The following is a 15,057-nucleotide window of genomic DNA, read 5'->3' as shown; positions in this document are numbered from 1 at the left end:
CACTTAAAAAGCCCCTCTGGAAAATTATTTAGATGTTAGTCTATGGGTTTGTTAAAGTTATGTGGGCTATAACCTTGTGTTATTCACATTTCTATTTTGAACACATTAGGGGGCAGACGACGTTCATTTTGCAATGTTTCACCCCCAGCTATATGACTCAGACAAGACATATGAGTCAATGATACAGTTTAAACCACAAGCCATACTGTAGCTTCACTTAGTGAACCAGTGGAGTCTTTGATAAGACCTTTGTCCCCTCAGAGGGCCAACCGATATCCCTAAATGTAGTCACACCAAAATGACCTAGAAAACAGTCTCAACGGATGAGAAATGGGATGTAATTTCTTGTCAGTAGCTAATTGAAAATCTTACACTACACTGTCACTTCTCAACACAGCTCCATTGCTCGAACTCCTCAATACCGATGCATGCTGGAGGGCTCTGGAGAAGTTGTCGGGTTTGCCCGCATTTTCTGGACATAGATTCAACTGCACAGAAAAAGAATCAAGGCCAATACTCAAATATCTGTTAAGCATTTAAGATTCACCGTGACTTTGAAATTATGAAGAAGACATAAATGATTTTGGATCAAAGTCTGACGCCTTTTCTGCTGAGGAACTGAAGTTTGCCAACAGCCATGTCTCCCATGTACTGGAACCATATATAGTCGGCAACAATTTCAGATCATAACCTCGGCCCCTATTACATTTTTATATATATTTTTTATCCACACCTTTGTTTTGTGCCCTTCCCCCTTTTTCTCTCTCCCACATGGCAGCTGTCTCTCATTCTGCCAGCGCACTTCACACCTCATCTAGAGCCGTCTTTTGTCTCCACTAGTCCGATCACCATCTCGTCTGGTTTTGAATACCTCTTAATGTCTCTTCACTTCTCTTTTGTTCTCTCGTCCCCATTTCCCAGCCCCCAAACTGGCCTTTTAATCTGTTTCATTTCCTGTGTTCAGTCCTGACGAAGGGTTTCGACCTGAAACGTTGACTCTGTTTCTCTCTCCATGGATGTTGCCTGGCCTGCTGAGTTTTTCCAGCATTTTCTGTTGTTATTATAATAGGCAACATGTGGGTGTGGAAAGAAACACAATTTGTAAATGGGGCAAATTGTTTGCTTGACTTTGTTAGATACCAAACCTGATATAAAATCATTGTAAATACTGTTTCAGCACAATTTTATCCAACTATAGATAGTTTGCATTAAAAAATTGGTATTTGTAGGTTAGGCCCATTCACTGGGATAATTGATGCAAACTAAATTACAGCTGTTGGATTTTTCTATTAATCAAAATCAACTCTACTGATTTTTAGGTTGTAGTTATATTTCCACGTTAGTCTCACTGGAAAAGGGTAAGATGCCCCCTCTGAAAGGGCTGTCTTACACGGTTTGATTTTAATACTGCACAAGGTATAACTCCAGCATGTTTTTGAACCAGCTTTAAAACCAACACCACAAAAAACAGATGAACTGGTTATTCATCTCTTTCTGCTTGTGGGAACTTGTGTACAAATTGGTTGCTTTAACAAACACAACATATCAAAGTAATTCATTATTTGGGAAATGCTTGAGCCATTTCTGAGAGATGTGAGCGGACTTGATATAAATGTGAGTCTTTTTTATCACAAAACCAACCAAGTTGCCTTCTCAGAATTTGACTGGATTGCCCTAAAGTTCAATATTGGCTTCCTGTATGGTGATTTACTCCATACTCAAAGATTGCTTTGGTCCTACAGCCATTAATAGATGATTGTATTAGAATGTGGAGAGAGGTGTTTGAATTTGACACTCTAAGCATGATGGCAAGTGTCAATAAAATATTCTTACTATGCAGAAGTTTAGTAAGAATATAAGGAAGGATCTAGCAGGATTAATAGTAGAGTAGGTAAAAGTCAGCAAGTTAAAGGGCGAGGTGGTATTCTTTTCCTGTTACATGAAGGGAAGTAAAAATAACTGTCTGCTGTAGCTTCTCTTCCTGTCATGCTAGGCTGTAATAATGTGAACAAGCACAGTGAAACATGAATTGTCACAAGATATGAATCAAAATCAAGACACAAGAAACCCCTACAACAAAGCAAGTTTGCATGCACTATTTTATTGTAATTCATAATAGCTAGTTTGTCACAGTTTGGTACAAAGCTGTAGTATATTCCTGGAATTTAAATGACTTTATAAATTATTTCAGTTCATGACAGCATCTAAACTCTTTGATGATGTTAAAAGCTTTATGGCACACTATAACTATCATTAATTTGTAATTACTAAACCACGCATAGAATTAATGTGCTGTCATGAATGTGTTTGGTTGTAATCTTCCAAAAATTCCCTTGACTGTGGAAAAGGATTGGAAAACCGCAAATGTAACGCCCTTATTCAAAAAAGGAGGGAGACAGAAAGCAGGAAACTGTAGGCCAGCTAGCCTAACATCTGTCATTGGCAAAATGCTCAAATCCATTATTAAGGAAGTAGTAGCAGGGCATTTAGAAAATCATAATACAATCAAACAGAGTCAACATGGTTTTATGAAAGGGAAATCGTGTTTGACAAATCTATTAGAGTTCTTTGAAGAGGTAACGAGCAGGGTGGATAAAGGGGAACCAGTAGATGTAGTGTATTTGGATTTCCAAAAGGCATTCGACAAGGAGCCACATAAAAGGTTACTGCATAAGATAAGAACTCATGATGTTGGGGGTAATATATTAGATTGGATAGAGGATTGGCTAACTAACAGAAAACAGAGAGTTGGGATAAATGGGTCATTTTCAGGATGGCAATCTGTAACTAGTGGGGTGCCACAGGGATCAGTGCTGGGGCCTCAACTATTTTCAATCTATATTGGCCCAGAAATTCCGTTCCCTGCGGGTGTGTACGCACTGTGTACTCACCCGTAGGGCCAACGGAAGTGCCGGTTTTAGGCACGCACTGGAAACCGGAACTTCCGTTCTTTGAAGAAAGGGCTTCACAGGTCAAACGCCTGCGCCGGAGAGGCAGCGCGTACGGCTGAAACTTCCATTTTTTTTCCACAGTTGCTTCAGTCCAGGTAAGTCTGAAACAGCTGTGCCCGTCTGCCCTCTTGGGTGGACATAAAAGATCCTATGCCACAATTGGAAGAAGAGCAGGGAAGTTCTCCCTGGAGTTCTGGCCAATATTTATCCTTCAACCTACATCATTAAACAGGTTATTTGGTCATTTATCTCATTCCTGTTTGTGGGACCTTGCTGTGCGCAAATTGGCTGGCATGTTTCCTATATTACAACAGTGACTACACTTCAAAAGTACCATTGGCTGTAAAGTGCTTTGGAACATCCTGAGGTTGTGAAAGGTGCTATATAAATGCAAGTTCTTTATTTTCTGTTGACTTGCTGTTGAGGTACAGCTCCACAAGCACTGGGTGCTCTCAGATACCATGAGCAAATGGCCATTGTTTCTGCATGAGCGTTGACAATGAGTGTCAACAGGCTAGTTAAATGTGAGGGGGCATGACAGCTCACCCATCATTCATACATGCCAACTTTCTTTAGGCATTGCTGAACAGTAATCAGGAATAAGAAATCCATTTGATCTTCCTCTTACCAAGCCAAGAGTGTTGAGCCCAATTATCGTGCTCCTACCACTTAAGCTAATTTAACACAGACAAGGGATTGAACCTGGCATCTCCCTACTCATTAGGACCCAACTATGCACTGGATAAACTCAACTGAGGTGTCATGAGAGACACCTGTTTCAACCTTATAAATATACTGGCCGAACTCCTATAGTATTGCTCATGGTCAGTTGGAAGGTGCGATGAGAAAGGTGCTAGAGGAAGTAAGTGTGGTATGTGCAGGAAGTGCACGCTATATGCAAGACTTTTAATAAAAATTATTTTTACTATAATTTTAAAAACACAATGATTAAAATAATTGAGGTGTAATATAAAATACTCCTGTAATTAAAAAAAAAATCACAGTATACTGAATGATTCTCCCTAATCCTTTCAGCTTTCTGAATTGTTTGGTAATAATAACAAAAATGACAATGTTACAAGTGTTTCCACAACACACACAGTGCATATTTCAGATAAATTCCCCTTGCTGAAGGCTAATAAAAATTTGTTTTATAAAAATACCAGGTGGAAAGACTATCAATGTGGTTAAGAACAATGCCCATAAGTTGAGGGCCTTTCATGCTTGTTAAAGAAAAGCATTATGGTTTTATATTCAAGAAATTTTTCTAGTCCTTTCCTGAAGGCGTTCATTCTGCCTGGGACACAGTTCCACGGGTTGGTTTTGGCAACATTGCTCAGGGAGCCAGTATTCATGTGTGAGCCCTGCCAGTGAGTGTTAGTGGGATATTTTCCCATGGGCGCATCATAGCTGAGCCTGATCCTGACCTCACCTGATGTGCACACTTGCAGTAGGGTTTACACACGAGTAATTGGGAACTAGAAACCTGGCTGATTTTACTCCGGCACGTACACCAATTGCAGCACCCTTAATGCTGCTCTAGCTGACATAAACTAACTCCGCACAAACTAAAGATTGAACTTGGGACCTTCCTGGTGCATATGGGTTACTTACTGTATTAACTCACCGTGCTGTCTGAAAAAGATTTTATAAATAATTTGCACTTATTCCTCTGAGGAGGATTTTCTCAACCTAAGGTATCATGCAGATAGCTTGACTGTTAATTAACCACAGCAAATCACCACTTTTAATCTTACTATCAATAAATATAATTGATATGAATGTGCAATGAATAAAATATCAATATTAACCAATCGCACTTTCACAGAAAAGCTCCTCTAGCTCAAAACACCTCTTTCTGTATTCAAAATCAAATATTAGTTTGCATTATAAAAAGCTTAATATAAAAGTTCTCCAACTAAGTACATCTGCACTTCAGCCTCATTATACACATTTATTCTGTGGTTTTCCAGCATAGTTAAAAGTAAAATTACTTTAGTTTGACTTCCGAAAAGTAAAGTAAAGCTTTTGATTTACCTTGCAGCGCTAAAAAGGCTAGAACATACAGCACTGAACGAACAGCCATGGTATCCTTTCACAAACCGTACACTGTCTGGTCTCTTCCTCTGCTGCTGTATTTAGTAAAGTACTCCCGGTACAAGACAGGACGTGGGTTACCGTGATGTCACAAAGCCACAAGTGACAATGGACTTTCCACTCAGTTTTAAGTCTGTGTAGTGCAGACAGCAGCCTGAGTAAACATTACAATGTTTCGAAAACTTTTTGTTTCAAAAAGAATGTGACTATCTTCATCACCAAAATGTTAGCAAGAATGGCTGCAATTTTTCCTCGTGTTGTTCGGTGCAAGAACGGCGCAGGTACAGAATTAAGCATCAGCGCAAAAGATTGAGGAAATTCGGGCGTAAGTGATTTAAGCCTGTTTTTACGCGATACCCAACTTTCCTCGCTCTTTAGCAGAACCACCACCCCAACCCTCTGCTCATTGGTATAACCCTGCCCCAGCACAAAAAGATCGGAGAACGCTAGTTTCCTGCATCTATATATGTTCTGAAAAGGCTGTAAATTTACGCCTAAAATTTTAGGTACCGCAGGACTCAGTCATATGTCTAATTTTTTTTTAAGGATTTTATTTTAAAATTTTGCCTCACTGAATCCTACACATATGTATCTTCTGGATCTCTAGATGCATTTTCAGAATGAGTTACACTAAAAATTGAAAAGCTTCCATGATTGTGTTTTCCTAAACATGCTGCGCCTAATTTGGATCAATGGCATAAAACTTTAATTTTCATACATAAAGAGGGCTTTAAATAAGGAATATTGGGCAAGTTCTGCGCTTTCCTTGGGCCCTGATTTCTGCGGCCTAGAAATTGGGTTGAGGCGCCAAGTTCGCCTGAGCGCAGGATTTAGCGCAGCGTTCGAGGCTTTAGCGATCGTCAGATATTCAGTTTCATTGCCCCTAGAGGCAGACGGGGCGAGGCTTGAGGCGCACCGCGTCCCTCTTAGGGCGCTGAAACTGAATATCGCAGCGCAATGTGCCGCAGCGGTACTGCAGGCCTTCCTCCCATTGTTAAGGGGGAGGGGCCTGCAACAGCGCGATCCCCGATCGCGAGTGCCGGCAAAAGAGCCCGGCACCGAGGAGAAGTGCCGGGCTCTCAGGAAACAGCCGGCAATGCCGCGGGGGGGGGGGGGGTGTGTGTCAGGAGGCCGGGGACGGAGGTGCTGGCAGGCAGCCGCCGAAAAAGGCGGCCGCCCCACACCTCCACCTTAACTTGCGCCGCTGCCGGCACAGTAAGGCCCCGTGAACCGGGCGCAGGTAGCGAACGGCGCAACTGCGGCTGCAACCAAATATTGCGAACGGGGCGTGAATGGGGCGCTGCGCACACCGATGACGTCATCGGTGGCGGTGCAGCGCAAAAGGCTAATGCCACCATTATCGCCCCAACTCAATATTGCGGGAGGCGCAGCCAGTGGCGCTACAGCCACTGCCTGCCTCTTTAGGTGCTAACAAGTGGCGCTACTCACCCAATTTCTCCCCCTGCTTGTTTTACACCAGCTTTTATGGTCCAGCATATGCTAATTAGATTCTCAGGAAAATTTCAACCTAAATTGCCATTGGCAAGTTTTCTGTAAAATTTTGGCATAAATTCTGGGGTAACTAGTTGGTTACAACTTTGTCGGAAATTCTGGTCCATAATAATGGGACAATTTTTATTGCCCCTGCCGGGTGGTAACAAGGCAATTCGCTCCGAAAATCACGTTGCTGAATTTACTGGCCAGTTCTGATTCACCTACTGCCATTTTACTGACATTCAGAGGATCTTGACGCTGTTTTCAGGTACCAGTGGGGTGAGTGTGTGCCGTGAATGTTCCGCCCACTGGTACTCAGCGTAGAGTGGCCTAACCAGCGGTCCTTAAATGGACTGCTGCAGGCTGCTCACAAATGCTTGGAAAAGAATGCTCCTCCTGGCCCCACAAAAATCTTCGGGTCCACCGGCGCTCCTTTCATTGCCCCCCTGGAGAGTGCCTACCCTCCCTTCAACCTCGGCTCAGCGAAGGGGCTGCTGGATTTCCCACTGCCCCCGACCAGCAAGCTGCCTCCTTGGTGATCTCCTTTCTAAGGATGTCATTCCAATTCTACGTGCTTGTTTTGCTGGTGGTGCAGTGGATGGGTATTAGGTTTTGACTTTCAATGTTCCAAATAAGGAAGGAAAGAAAATGACCTGGAACACGCTGCTGACGGAAGTGGTGGAAGCGGAGACACTCAATGTTTTCAAGGGGAGACTGGATAGGCACTCGAGGAAAATAAACTTGCAGGGCTATGGGGATAGAGCGGGGGAATGGGACTGACTGGATTGCTCCACAGAGAGCCGGCACGGACTCGATGGACCAAATGGCCTCCTTCTGTGCCGTTATGACTATGATTTTTAGGGCTAAATAAAATTAGAGGCTACTCAATATACGCATCAGTCGTTTGCTGAATTTCCCACATGTTACATGGAAACTGGACTTGAGCGAAATGCCCACACTGTGCTTAGATTGTGGCCGTGGTCTGGAACAAGTTACTGTAAAAGCGACAGCCAATGCAGAGTGATTTTGAAACTGATGTAAGTGTTGGCGGTGAGAAGCACTGTCCACCAATGACCTTAAGTTGTGCCCACAAGCAATGGAGTCAGAGTTGAGTTGCTATCGTTTAAAATCAAGAGTGAGCTAAAGCTTCACACCCCCCCATTGGTTCTCACTAAGATCGTCTAACCCACAAGGAAAGTAGACACAAACAAATAGCCACAGAGTTACTCATAAGTGGGGGCAACCTCTCCATAGCAGACTGCTTCCTGTTCTGCAGGTTAATTATACTGCATAACATGTATCAGTTTGGTTTAAGCAAAAAGTGTACATAATGAATACTTTCCAAAAAAGCCCAGAGATACTTGATGTGACTAATATGTAATTGGCTAATTTGATAAGTAATGTTTAATCTAAGTCTGGCTGTAAGTATCTTTTGTCTATATCTTAATCTGTTGTATGTGACATGATTGTGCTGTTTATCTTTCTCTATATCTCCACTTAATCATAGTTTTTGTTCAAAATTAACAGGTTGTCCAAGACTAAGAAGTTCATTTTTCACAGACTTACTGTGGCTATCTGGTAACTCTGATAAGAGATATCAAGGGAAAGTATACACAACACAAAGACGAGGCAGCAGGGAAAATGAAAAGAGATTTTAAAAAAAAGGATAGTGGAGAAGTAAGAAAGGAGGAATGAGGCATAGCTGTTAAATCCGTGAATCTTAAGGTATGGTATTCTTCAATAAATAGACGGAGACTGCAAATGAACAATCAACAGGTGTTTACTGGATTAGGGTATTCTAAAAACTAACAGTACAGATCCCTACTCAGGGTTTATATACAGGTGTGGTCACTGCCGGTACTACAGTATACAGGAGCTGTAAAAGTAGTTCTCCTCTTAAAGGTACATACACTACAATTCCTCCCCTTTTAGATTAACAGTACCATAACATTCAATTAACAGTTAACACTTTTAACATGCACATTAACTGAAATAGTCCATTTATAGATTCAGTCTTTGGGGCGGCTTCCTGATCCTTTCTGGATAGCGCCTTTCCTGAGTGTCTTGCTCTTGGTGCGGAGGCGATTCTGGCCCCCTGTCGTCGGTTAGTTCATCAGCTTCCGATGCTACTGTTTCTGGGGTAGGTGCTACCGGTATGTCGGGTTCATCACCAGGTACGCGAGACATGGGGTTGACTCATTCCTGTGACGCTAGGATCTGGTCGACATGGCGTCTCACAATGTTCTCCCCAACATCCACTGTGTACATTAGTGGCCCCTGCTGTGTGCATATCGTTCCTGGTTGCCATTTCTCTGTTCGGTAGTCGCGGGCCAAGACTGGTTGTCCTACATTGAAGCTTCTTGTCGGCTTCTCATTGATGTGCTGGAATTGCTTATTCTCAACATCTCTTCGTACATTTGGTCTGAGCAAATCCAGACGAGACCTCAAGCTTCGGTTAAAGAACATCATGGCCGGGGTCTGGTTGGTAACTGCATGTGTCCCATTTCTGCAGGCTAACAGGAAATTGTCCACCTTATGCTGCAGTGGAATGTCGTCATCGCACATGGCCCTTACTGCCTTTTTAAAGGTTTGTACGAACCTCTCAGCCAATCCATTTGTGGCTGGATGATACGGGGCGGATGTGTAATGCCTTACCCCATTCCTTCTCATAAATTTCCGAAACTCTTCGGACACAAACTGTGGTCCGTTATCAGAGCAAATCTGTTCTGGCAAGCCGTTCCTGGCAAATATGGTCCGTAGGACTGCAATCATTTTCTCCGTAGTGGTGGAAGACATTTTGATCACCTCAGGCCATTTCGAGTGCGCATCCACTGCTATTAAGAACATTGAGTCCATGAATGGACCAGCAAAATCAATATGCACCCGTTGCCATGGAGAGGAGGGCCACTCCCATGGGTGTAGAGGGGCATGTGGTGGTGCATTTTGGACCTTCTGGCATCCTGAGCAGCTCTTTGTTAGGTCCTCGATTTGTTGATCGATCCCCGGCCACCACACATAAGCCCTAGCAAGGCTTTTCATTTTCACCCCTCCCAGATGGCCTTCGTAAAGCTCATTTAGCACTCTCTCCCTTAACTTGGGTGGAATTACCACTTGGGATCCACACATCAATGTCCCCTGGCATACTGACAGCTGTTCTCTTCTGGATGAGAATGCTGGCAACAGTGAGTCACCATGTGTTGGCCATCCCCTCACCGTCAAATCATATACCCGAGACAGTGTCGGATCATTTCGGGTCTCCTTCTCTATATCCGTGTTAGTTACTGGCAAGCGTTCAATTATAGTTGAATAAAATATTTCGACAGGGTCCACTGCTGGTACTTCCTCCGCAGTAGGCAGTGGCAGGTGTGATAGCCCATCAGCGTTTCCATGCTGTTTCGTGCCCTTATACTCTATTTCATATTGGTTCGCCCCTAGAAAAAGGGACCATCTTTGTAGCCGTTTCGCAGTCATCACCGGAACGCCCTTCTTTGGATTAAAGATGGAGACAAGTGGTTGGTGATCAGTCAGCAAGGTGAACTTCTGCCCGTGCAGATAGTGGTTGAACTTTTTCACTCCCCATACTAGGCTGAGGGCCTCCCTGTCAATCTGGGCGTAGTTGCGCTCGGCTGAGGTTAGTGACTGAGACGCAAAGGCTACTGGCCTCTCCAACCCATCTGGGAATTTGTGCGACAGCACCGCTCCAATACCATAGGGTGATGCATCACACGCCAACCGAATTGGTAGTGCTGGGTTGAAATGAGCCAACACCTCCTTTTGATGTGATCAATTCTTTGCACTTCTGGAAAGCTCGTTTACATTTGTCATTCCACTTCCATGGTACCCCCGTTTGCAGTAGGGTGTTCAGTGGGTGTAATACTGTAGACAAATTTGGTAAGAACTTATGGTAGTAGTTCACCAGCCCGAGGAACGACCTCAGTTGTGACACATTTTCCGGTGCTGGAGCCTTGACTACTGCCTCAATCTTTTCAGGGGACTTATGTAACCCCTCCTCATCAATAACGTGGCCACAATACGAGATCTGCTTCTGGAAAAACTCGCATTTGTGGCGATTAGCTCGTAGCCCATATTCCTTCAATCTAGTGAGCACCTGCTCCAGGTTGGCGAGGTGATCACTGTCATTTTCGCCCGTGACCAGGCTGTCGTCCAAATAACACTGGGTCCCTGGAATCCCTTGCAGGACTTGATCCATTGCCCTTTGCCAAATAGCCGGAGCTGATGCTATCCCGAACACCAGCCAATTGTATTGGTAGAGACCTTTGTGAGTGTTGATCGTGAGGTATTGTTTCGAGGCTTCTTCTACCTCCATTTGCAGGTACGCCTGGGCCAGATCAATCTTAGTGAAGCGTTTTCCTCCAGATAGCGAGGCGAAAATATCTTCAATCCGCGGAAGCGGATATTGTACCGTGTGAAAGACTGGGTTCACTGTCACCTTAAAGTCCCCACAGATGCGAACCTTCTTTGGTTCCCCAGGCATATTACTCAACGACCTCTTCATTACAGGAACGATGGGTGTAGCCCACTCGCTCCAGTCCACTTTGGACAGTACTCCTGAACGTTCCAAACCTTCCAGCTCTGCTTCGATGGCTGGGCGGATCGCATAAGGCACCGGTCTGGCCTTAAAAAACTTTGGGCTTGCATTTTCCTCTATTTTGATCGTCGCTGTTATGCCTTTTAGTGTTCAGAGTCCCTCCTGGAACACTTCTTGTCCGTCAGTTAGCATTTTTGACAGTCGTCCAGGTGTGACGTCGTCATCCTTTTTGGCCTCTACCGTCAGTGCCTGTATGGAATGCCAATCTAACTGTATCTTCCGGATCCATTCATGTCCTAGTAGTGGTGGTCCTCCATCTGGCAATACATATAGATCCATTTTTGGTGTTTCCTTGCCGTTGTATATCACGTTCACCCTTATTTTTCCTTTGGGGTAGACTTTTTGCCCCGTGTATGTCTTCAAGACAATCTCTGTATCTCTCAAGGGTATATGTGAGAATAGCCGCTTGTAGTCCCTTCGGTTTATGACTGTTAGGGCTGATCCTGTGTCCAATTCCATTTTCACTTGGACTCCGTCTATCTTGAGCGTGACCCAGATAGTTTGGTGATCCTCCATTTTGATTACATTATGTAGTTTCAGACAACCCAGCTCCTTGCTTCCGGAGTCTGTATCACTTTTCTGTTCGTCTGAACTACTCTCCGTCACCTTATGTACCTTTTTGCACTTCTCCTGTGGAGATTTCTTGCTGCTGGTTTTCTTTCCCGACCTGCAGACTCTTGCTATGTGTCCTGCTTTTCCACACTGTCTGCACACTTGGTCCTTGAACCAACAATCCTTCTGGTCGTGTGTTGTTCTGCCGCAGCGATAACACTTCACTGCTCCATATGACATTTCATTGGTGCCATATTCTTGCGGTCTCCGTTGTATCTCTGCAGCGCCCCGTGCGGCTGCTTCGTGTGATACTGCCATGCTGAAAGCCTTGTCCAGCTTAAGATCCTTTTCTGATAGAAGCCGTTTCTGGGTTCCTTCACTTTGAAGCCCACACACAAACTTGTCCCTTAACGTATCTGCTAGTCCCATTCCAAACTGGCAGTGTTTCGATAGCTTGCGCAGTTCCATTAAATACTCAGCATTACTTTCATCTTTATGCTGGTTCCTTTTGTGAAACTTAAATCTTTCTGCTATCAGCAGCGGTGTGGGGTTTAAGTGGTCCTGTAGGATTGCCACTATGCTTTCAAAATCCTTATCCACTGGCTTCTCTGGGGTTACTAGGTTTCGCAGTAAGCCATATGTTTTTGCACCCATGGAATTCAACAATACCAGTGCTTTCCTGGCATCTGGCACTTCATTCGCCTTGCAGTACACTTCAATGCGTTCCACATATGTCGCCCAATCTTCGACTTCATTGTCGAACGCTGTGACACTGCCACTCTTCGGCATCCCTGGGTGTGGTTAGACTGGCTAAAATGGCGTCTCCCGCGCTCTCCCTTCTTCTCCGCTGGCTCAAAATGGCGTCTCCCGTGCTTCCCTTTCTTCCCGCGCTCGCCCTTCTTTTCTGCTGCGGCTTCAAAATGGCGTCTCCCGCGCTCTCCCTTCTTCTCCGCTGCGGCTCAAATGGCGTCTCCCGCGCTTCCTTTCTTCCCCCGCGGACGCTGCTCAGCCCTTGAGCACTGGCTGCACTCTGTGCGTTTTCCTGCGCACCTCTCTCGTTGCCGCCGCTCTGTCCTGAACCCCGGCTGTGCTTTACCCTCTCTCTGTTTTTGTTTTCCGTCGACGCCGCTCGGTCTTCAACCTCCGGCTGCGCCCTGTGCGCTTTACCCTCTCTCTTACCCCGTCGACGCTGCTCGGCCTTTTCTGTGCCGTCGGTCGGCTCCAGCCGCCGCTGTCCGGGAAGGGTCTGCGCCGTACCTGTTGCCAGCCTGTTGCGCTGGATCGTCGTGACTGGAGAACCAAGCCCAGCTCTCAACAGCCTCCCCTGCGATGCTCACTCTCTGCTGGATGACTGGGCGGTTGCTTGTGGTCGACGCCCGTGCTTCTGGCCTCGACTTTCTTCCACTGTCCTCCAGGAGCGAATCCCTGGGAGGAAATGCAGAGTTGCAGGTAGGTTCGAATCGGCCTCGTCGCCACTGTTAAATCCGTGAATCTTAAGGTATGGTGTTCTTCAATAAATAGACGGAGACTGCAGATGAACAAATCAACAGGTGTTTACTGGATGAGGGTATTCTAAAAACTAACAGTACAGATCCCTACTCAGGGTTTATATACAGGTGTGGTCACTGCCGGTACTACAGTATACAGGAGCTGTAAAAGTAGTTCTCCTCTTAAAGGTACATACACTACAATAGCGACTGTGGAAAAGAAGGAAAATAGAAAAGAGTAGCTGAGGGACAGAAAATGGGATACAGCGAGAGAAGGTAAAGGGAGAAGGTAAGTTAAAAGAGGAGGCAATGAACAGTACATAGACAACAAGATAACCCAGAAGGAAAAGGGAAAGATGAAGATATGCCAAGTGACAATAGAAAAAGTAATGAGATTGAAGGAAAAGCGCCTGGAAAAGACAATAAGAAAAAGTATACAGAATGTAGGGAAAAAAGACAATAAGGAATAAGACAATAAAGCGCTATAGGAAGAACGGTAGGAAAAGTTAAAGAAGAGGTTTGGGAGGTGAGATACAGGCATGGAAATTTCCTTAGGCCTGTACTCAGAACTGAAATGGGAACAGAGCATGCGCCCCAATCAGGAGGCCCATGGCTGGCCCGAAATTGGGCCTTGGACCTCATTAACATTATTTGTCTGAGCTGCCAGCGCCTGCTGTGCCTCCAGAAGCAGCTCTCCCATTTCATAAAGATCAATTTTGAGCCGCTTGCCTCGCCCGCAGTAGCTCAATGGTAAATCCTGGGGGTGGGGGAGGGGTGAAAAGAGAGGGGTGGGGGGAAGGAGTCGATCATGGGCCAGCAGTGGCCCTTGGGAGTGCTGTGGAGCTGGAAGGAACACTCCTGATCCTTCCGGCCCCATATGAAACCTAAAAAAAAAGTATCTTTTTGGTGGTGGCCGTTTGCTAGACCCCATCCATGCCTGGAAAACCTGAGGGGAGGAGGCCTAATGTCTGTTCCACTCAGAGAAGCCCAATTTCCAGGAGGGGTTCTAAAACAGGCATTTAGCCCCTCAGTAACAAATGCAAGGCCCTAACACCTGTTTTAGGTGGCCATCTTAGAAGCCTGAAAAATAGCCTGCTCCAATATTGGGGCACAGAGCACTGGTCCCCGAAATTGGCCCTTGTTGCTGTAAGCATCGAATGTAGGCCCCAAGTTCATTTCAGACTTTTTGAATGACTGTTACTGCTGATTTAACACCAGCAGCCTGTTTGGAGAAGATGGACAGGAGATTCCAGCCAGGCTTACAAACTAATTATGGGAGAATTTCTGGGCAGACAGAATTCTCTGGGTCCGAGTAGGTGACGTAACAGTAACGAGCACCTAGATGAGACAGCCCCGAAAGGCGGGAAGCGGACCAAAAAAAAGGCCATTGTAAATCAATGGGAAGCCACTTAACCCAGGATCAGGTGAGAAGTGTGGCCCATCATTGGCCATTAACAGTAACGAGCACCTAGATGGGATCGCCCCGAAAGGCGGGAAACCAGACAAAGAAGGGTGATTAAAAAGACATCACTGCAACTACACAGACCTGAGAGGTTATAGAGAAGGCAGTTTTGGCCTTTCGCGCTCTCTCTCGTGAAGAGATCGCAAAATCTCTGTTTGAAGAATGGACTCAGTCGAGAATATTTTGTGGACTTTATGGGATTTTTCTGAGGGTATTTTCCCTGTGATGGGATCGCCCTGTGCAGATACGTGAAAAACTGATTTGTTAAAACTCCAGAGAATGCATGGCAGTTGGCTGTGACAAAAGAACTGTCAGTCATCCAGAATGTATGGGTTCGCCCGACAGTCCTGGAAAAAGGAAGTGGGGGGGGGGGGTGTGGTAAACCACTGTTATTGTTATTCACTG

At 45.2% G+C, this 15,057-nt stretch overlaps 1 protein-coding gene across 14 annotated transcripts in view; it reads right to left on the bottom strand.

Annotated features, from left to right (window-relative positions):
• LOC147100332 (uncharacterized) overlaps positions 1-15,057 on the bottom strand; it is a 146,608-nt gene that overhangs the window by 36,681 nt on the left and 94,870 nt on the right. For 2 of the 14 annotated variants that reach the window (XM_085967931.1, XM_085967932.1), the window contains exon 1: positions 4,989-5,070. The exons of 9 other annotated variants lie outside the window; for them this stretch is intronic. In XM_085967931.1, the coding sequence (XP_085824057.1) occupies positions 4,989-5,037 (49 nt within the window). In that variant the 5' untranslated portion in view covers positions 5,038-5,070. Of the gene's footprint in view, positions 1-733; positions 816-871; positions 1,052-4,988; positions 5,071-15,057 lie in introns of those variants that run through there. 3 more of the 14 variants (XM_085967933.1, XM_085967937.1, XM_085967934.1) reach the window with 3 other exon arrangements.

Source organism: Somniosus microcephalus, chromosome 26 (genome assembly GCF_052327205.1).
Source record: "Somniosus microcephalus isolate GS21.2 chromosome 26, FLI_Smic_1.0, whole genome shotgun sequence".
NCBI classification, from domain to species: Eukaryota; Metazoa; Chordata; class Chondrichthyes; order Squaliformes; family Somniosidae; genus Somniosus; species Somniosus microcephalus.
The sequence above is the reverse complement of the archived record's forward strand: the minus strand, read 5'-3'. Positions and strand labels throughout refer to the sequence as shown.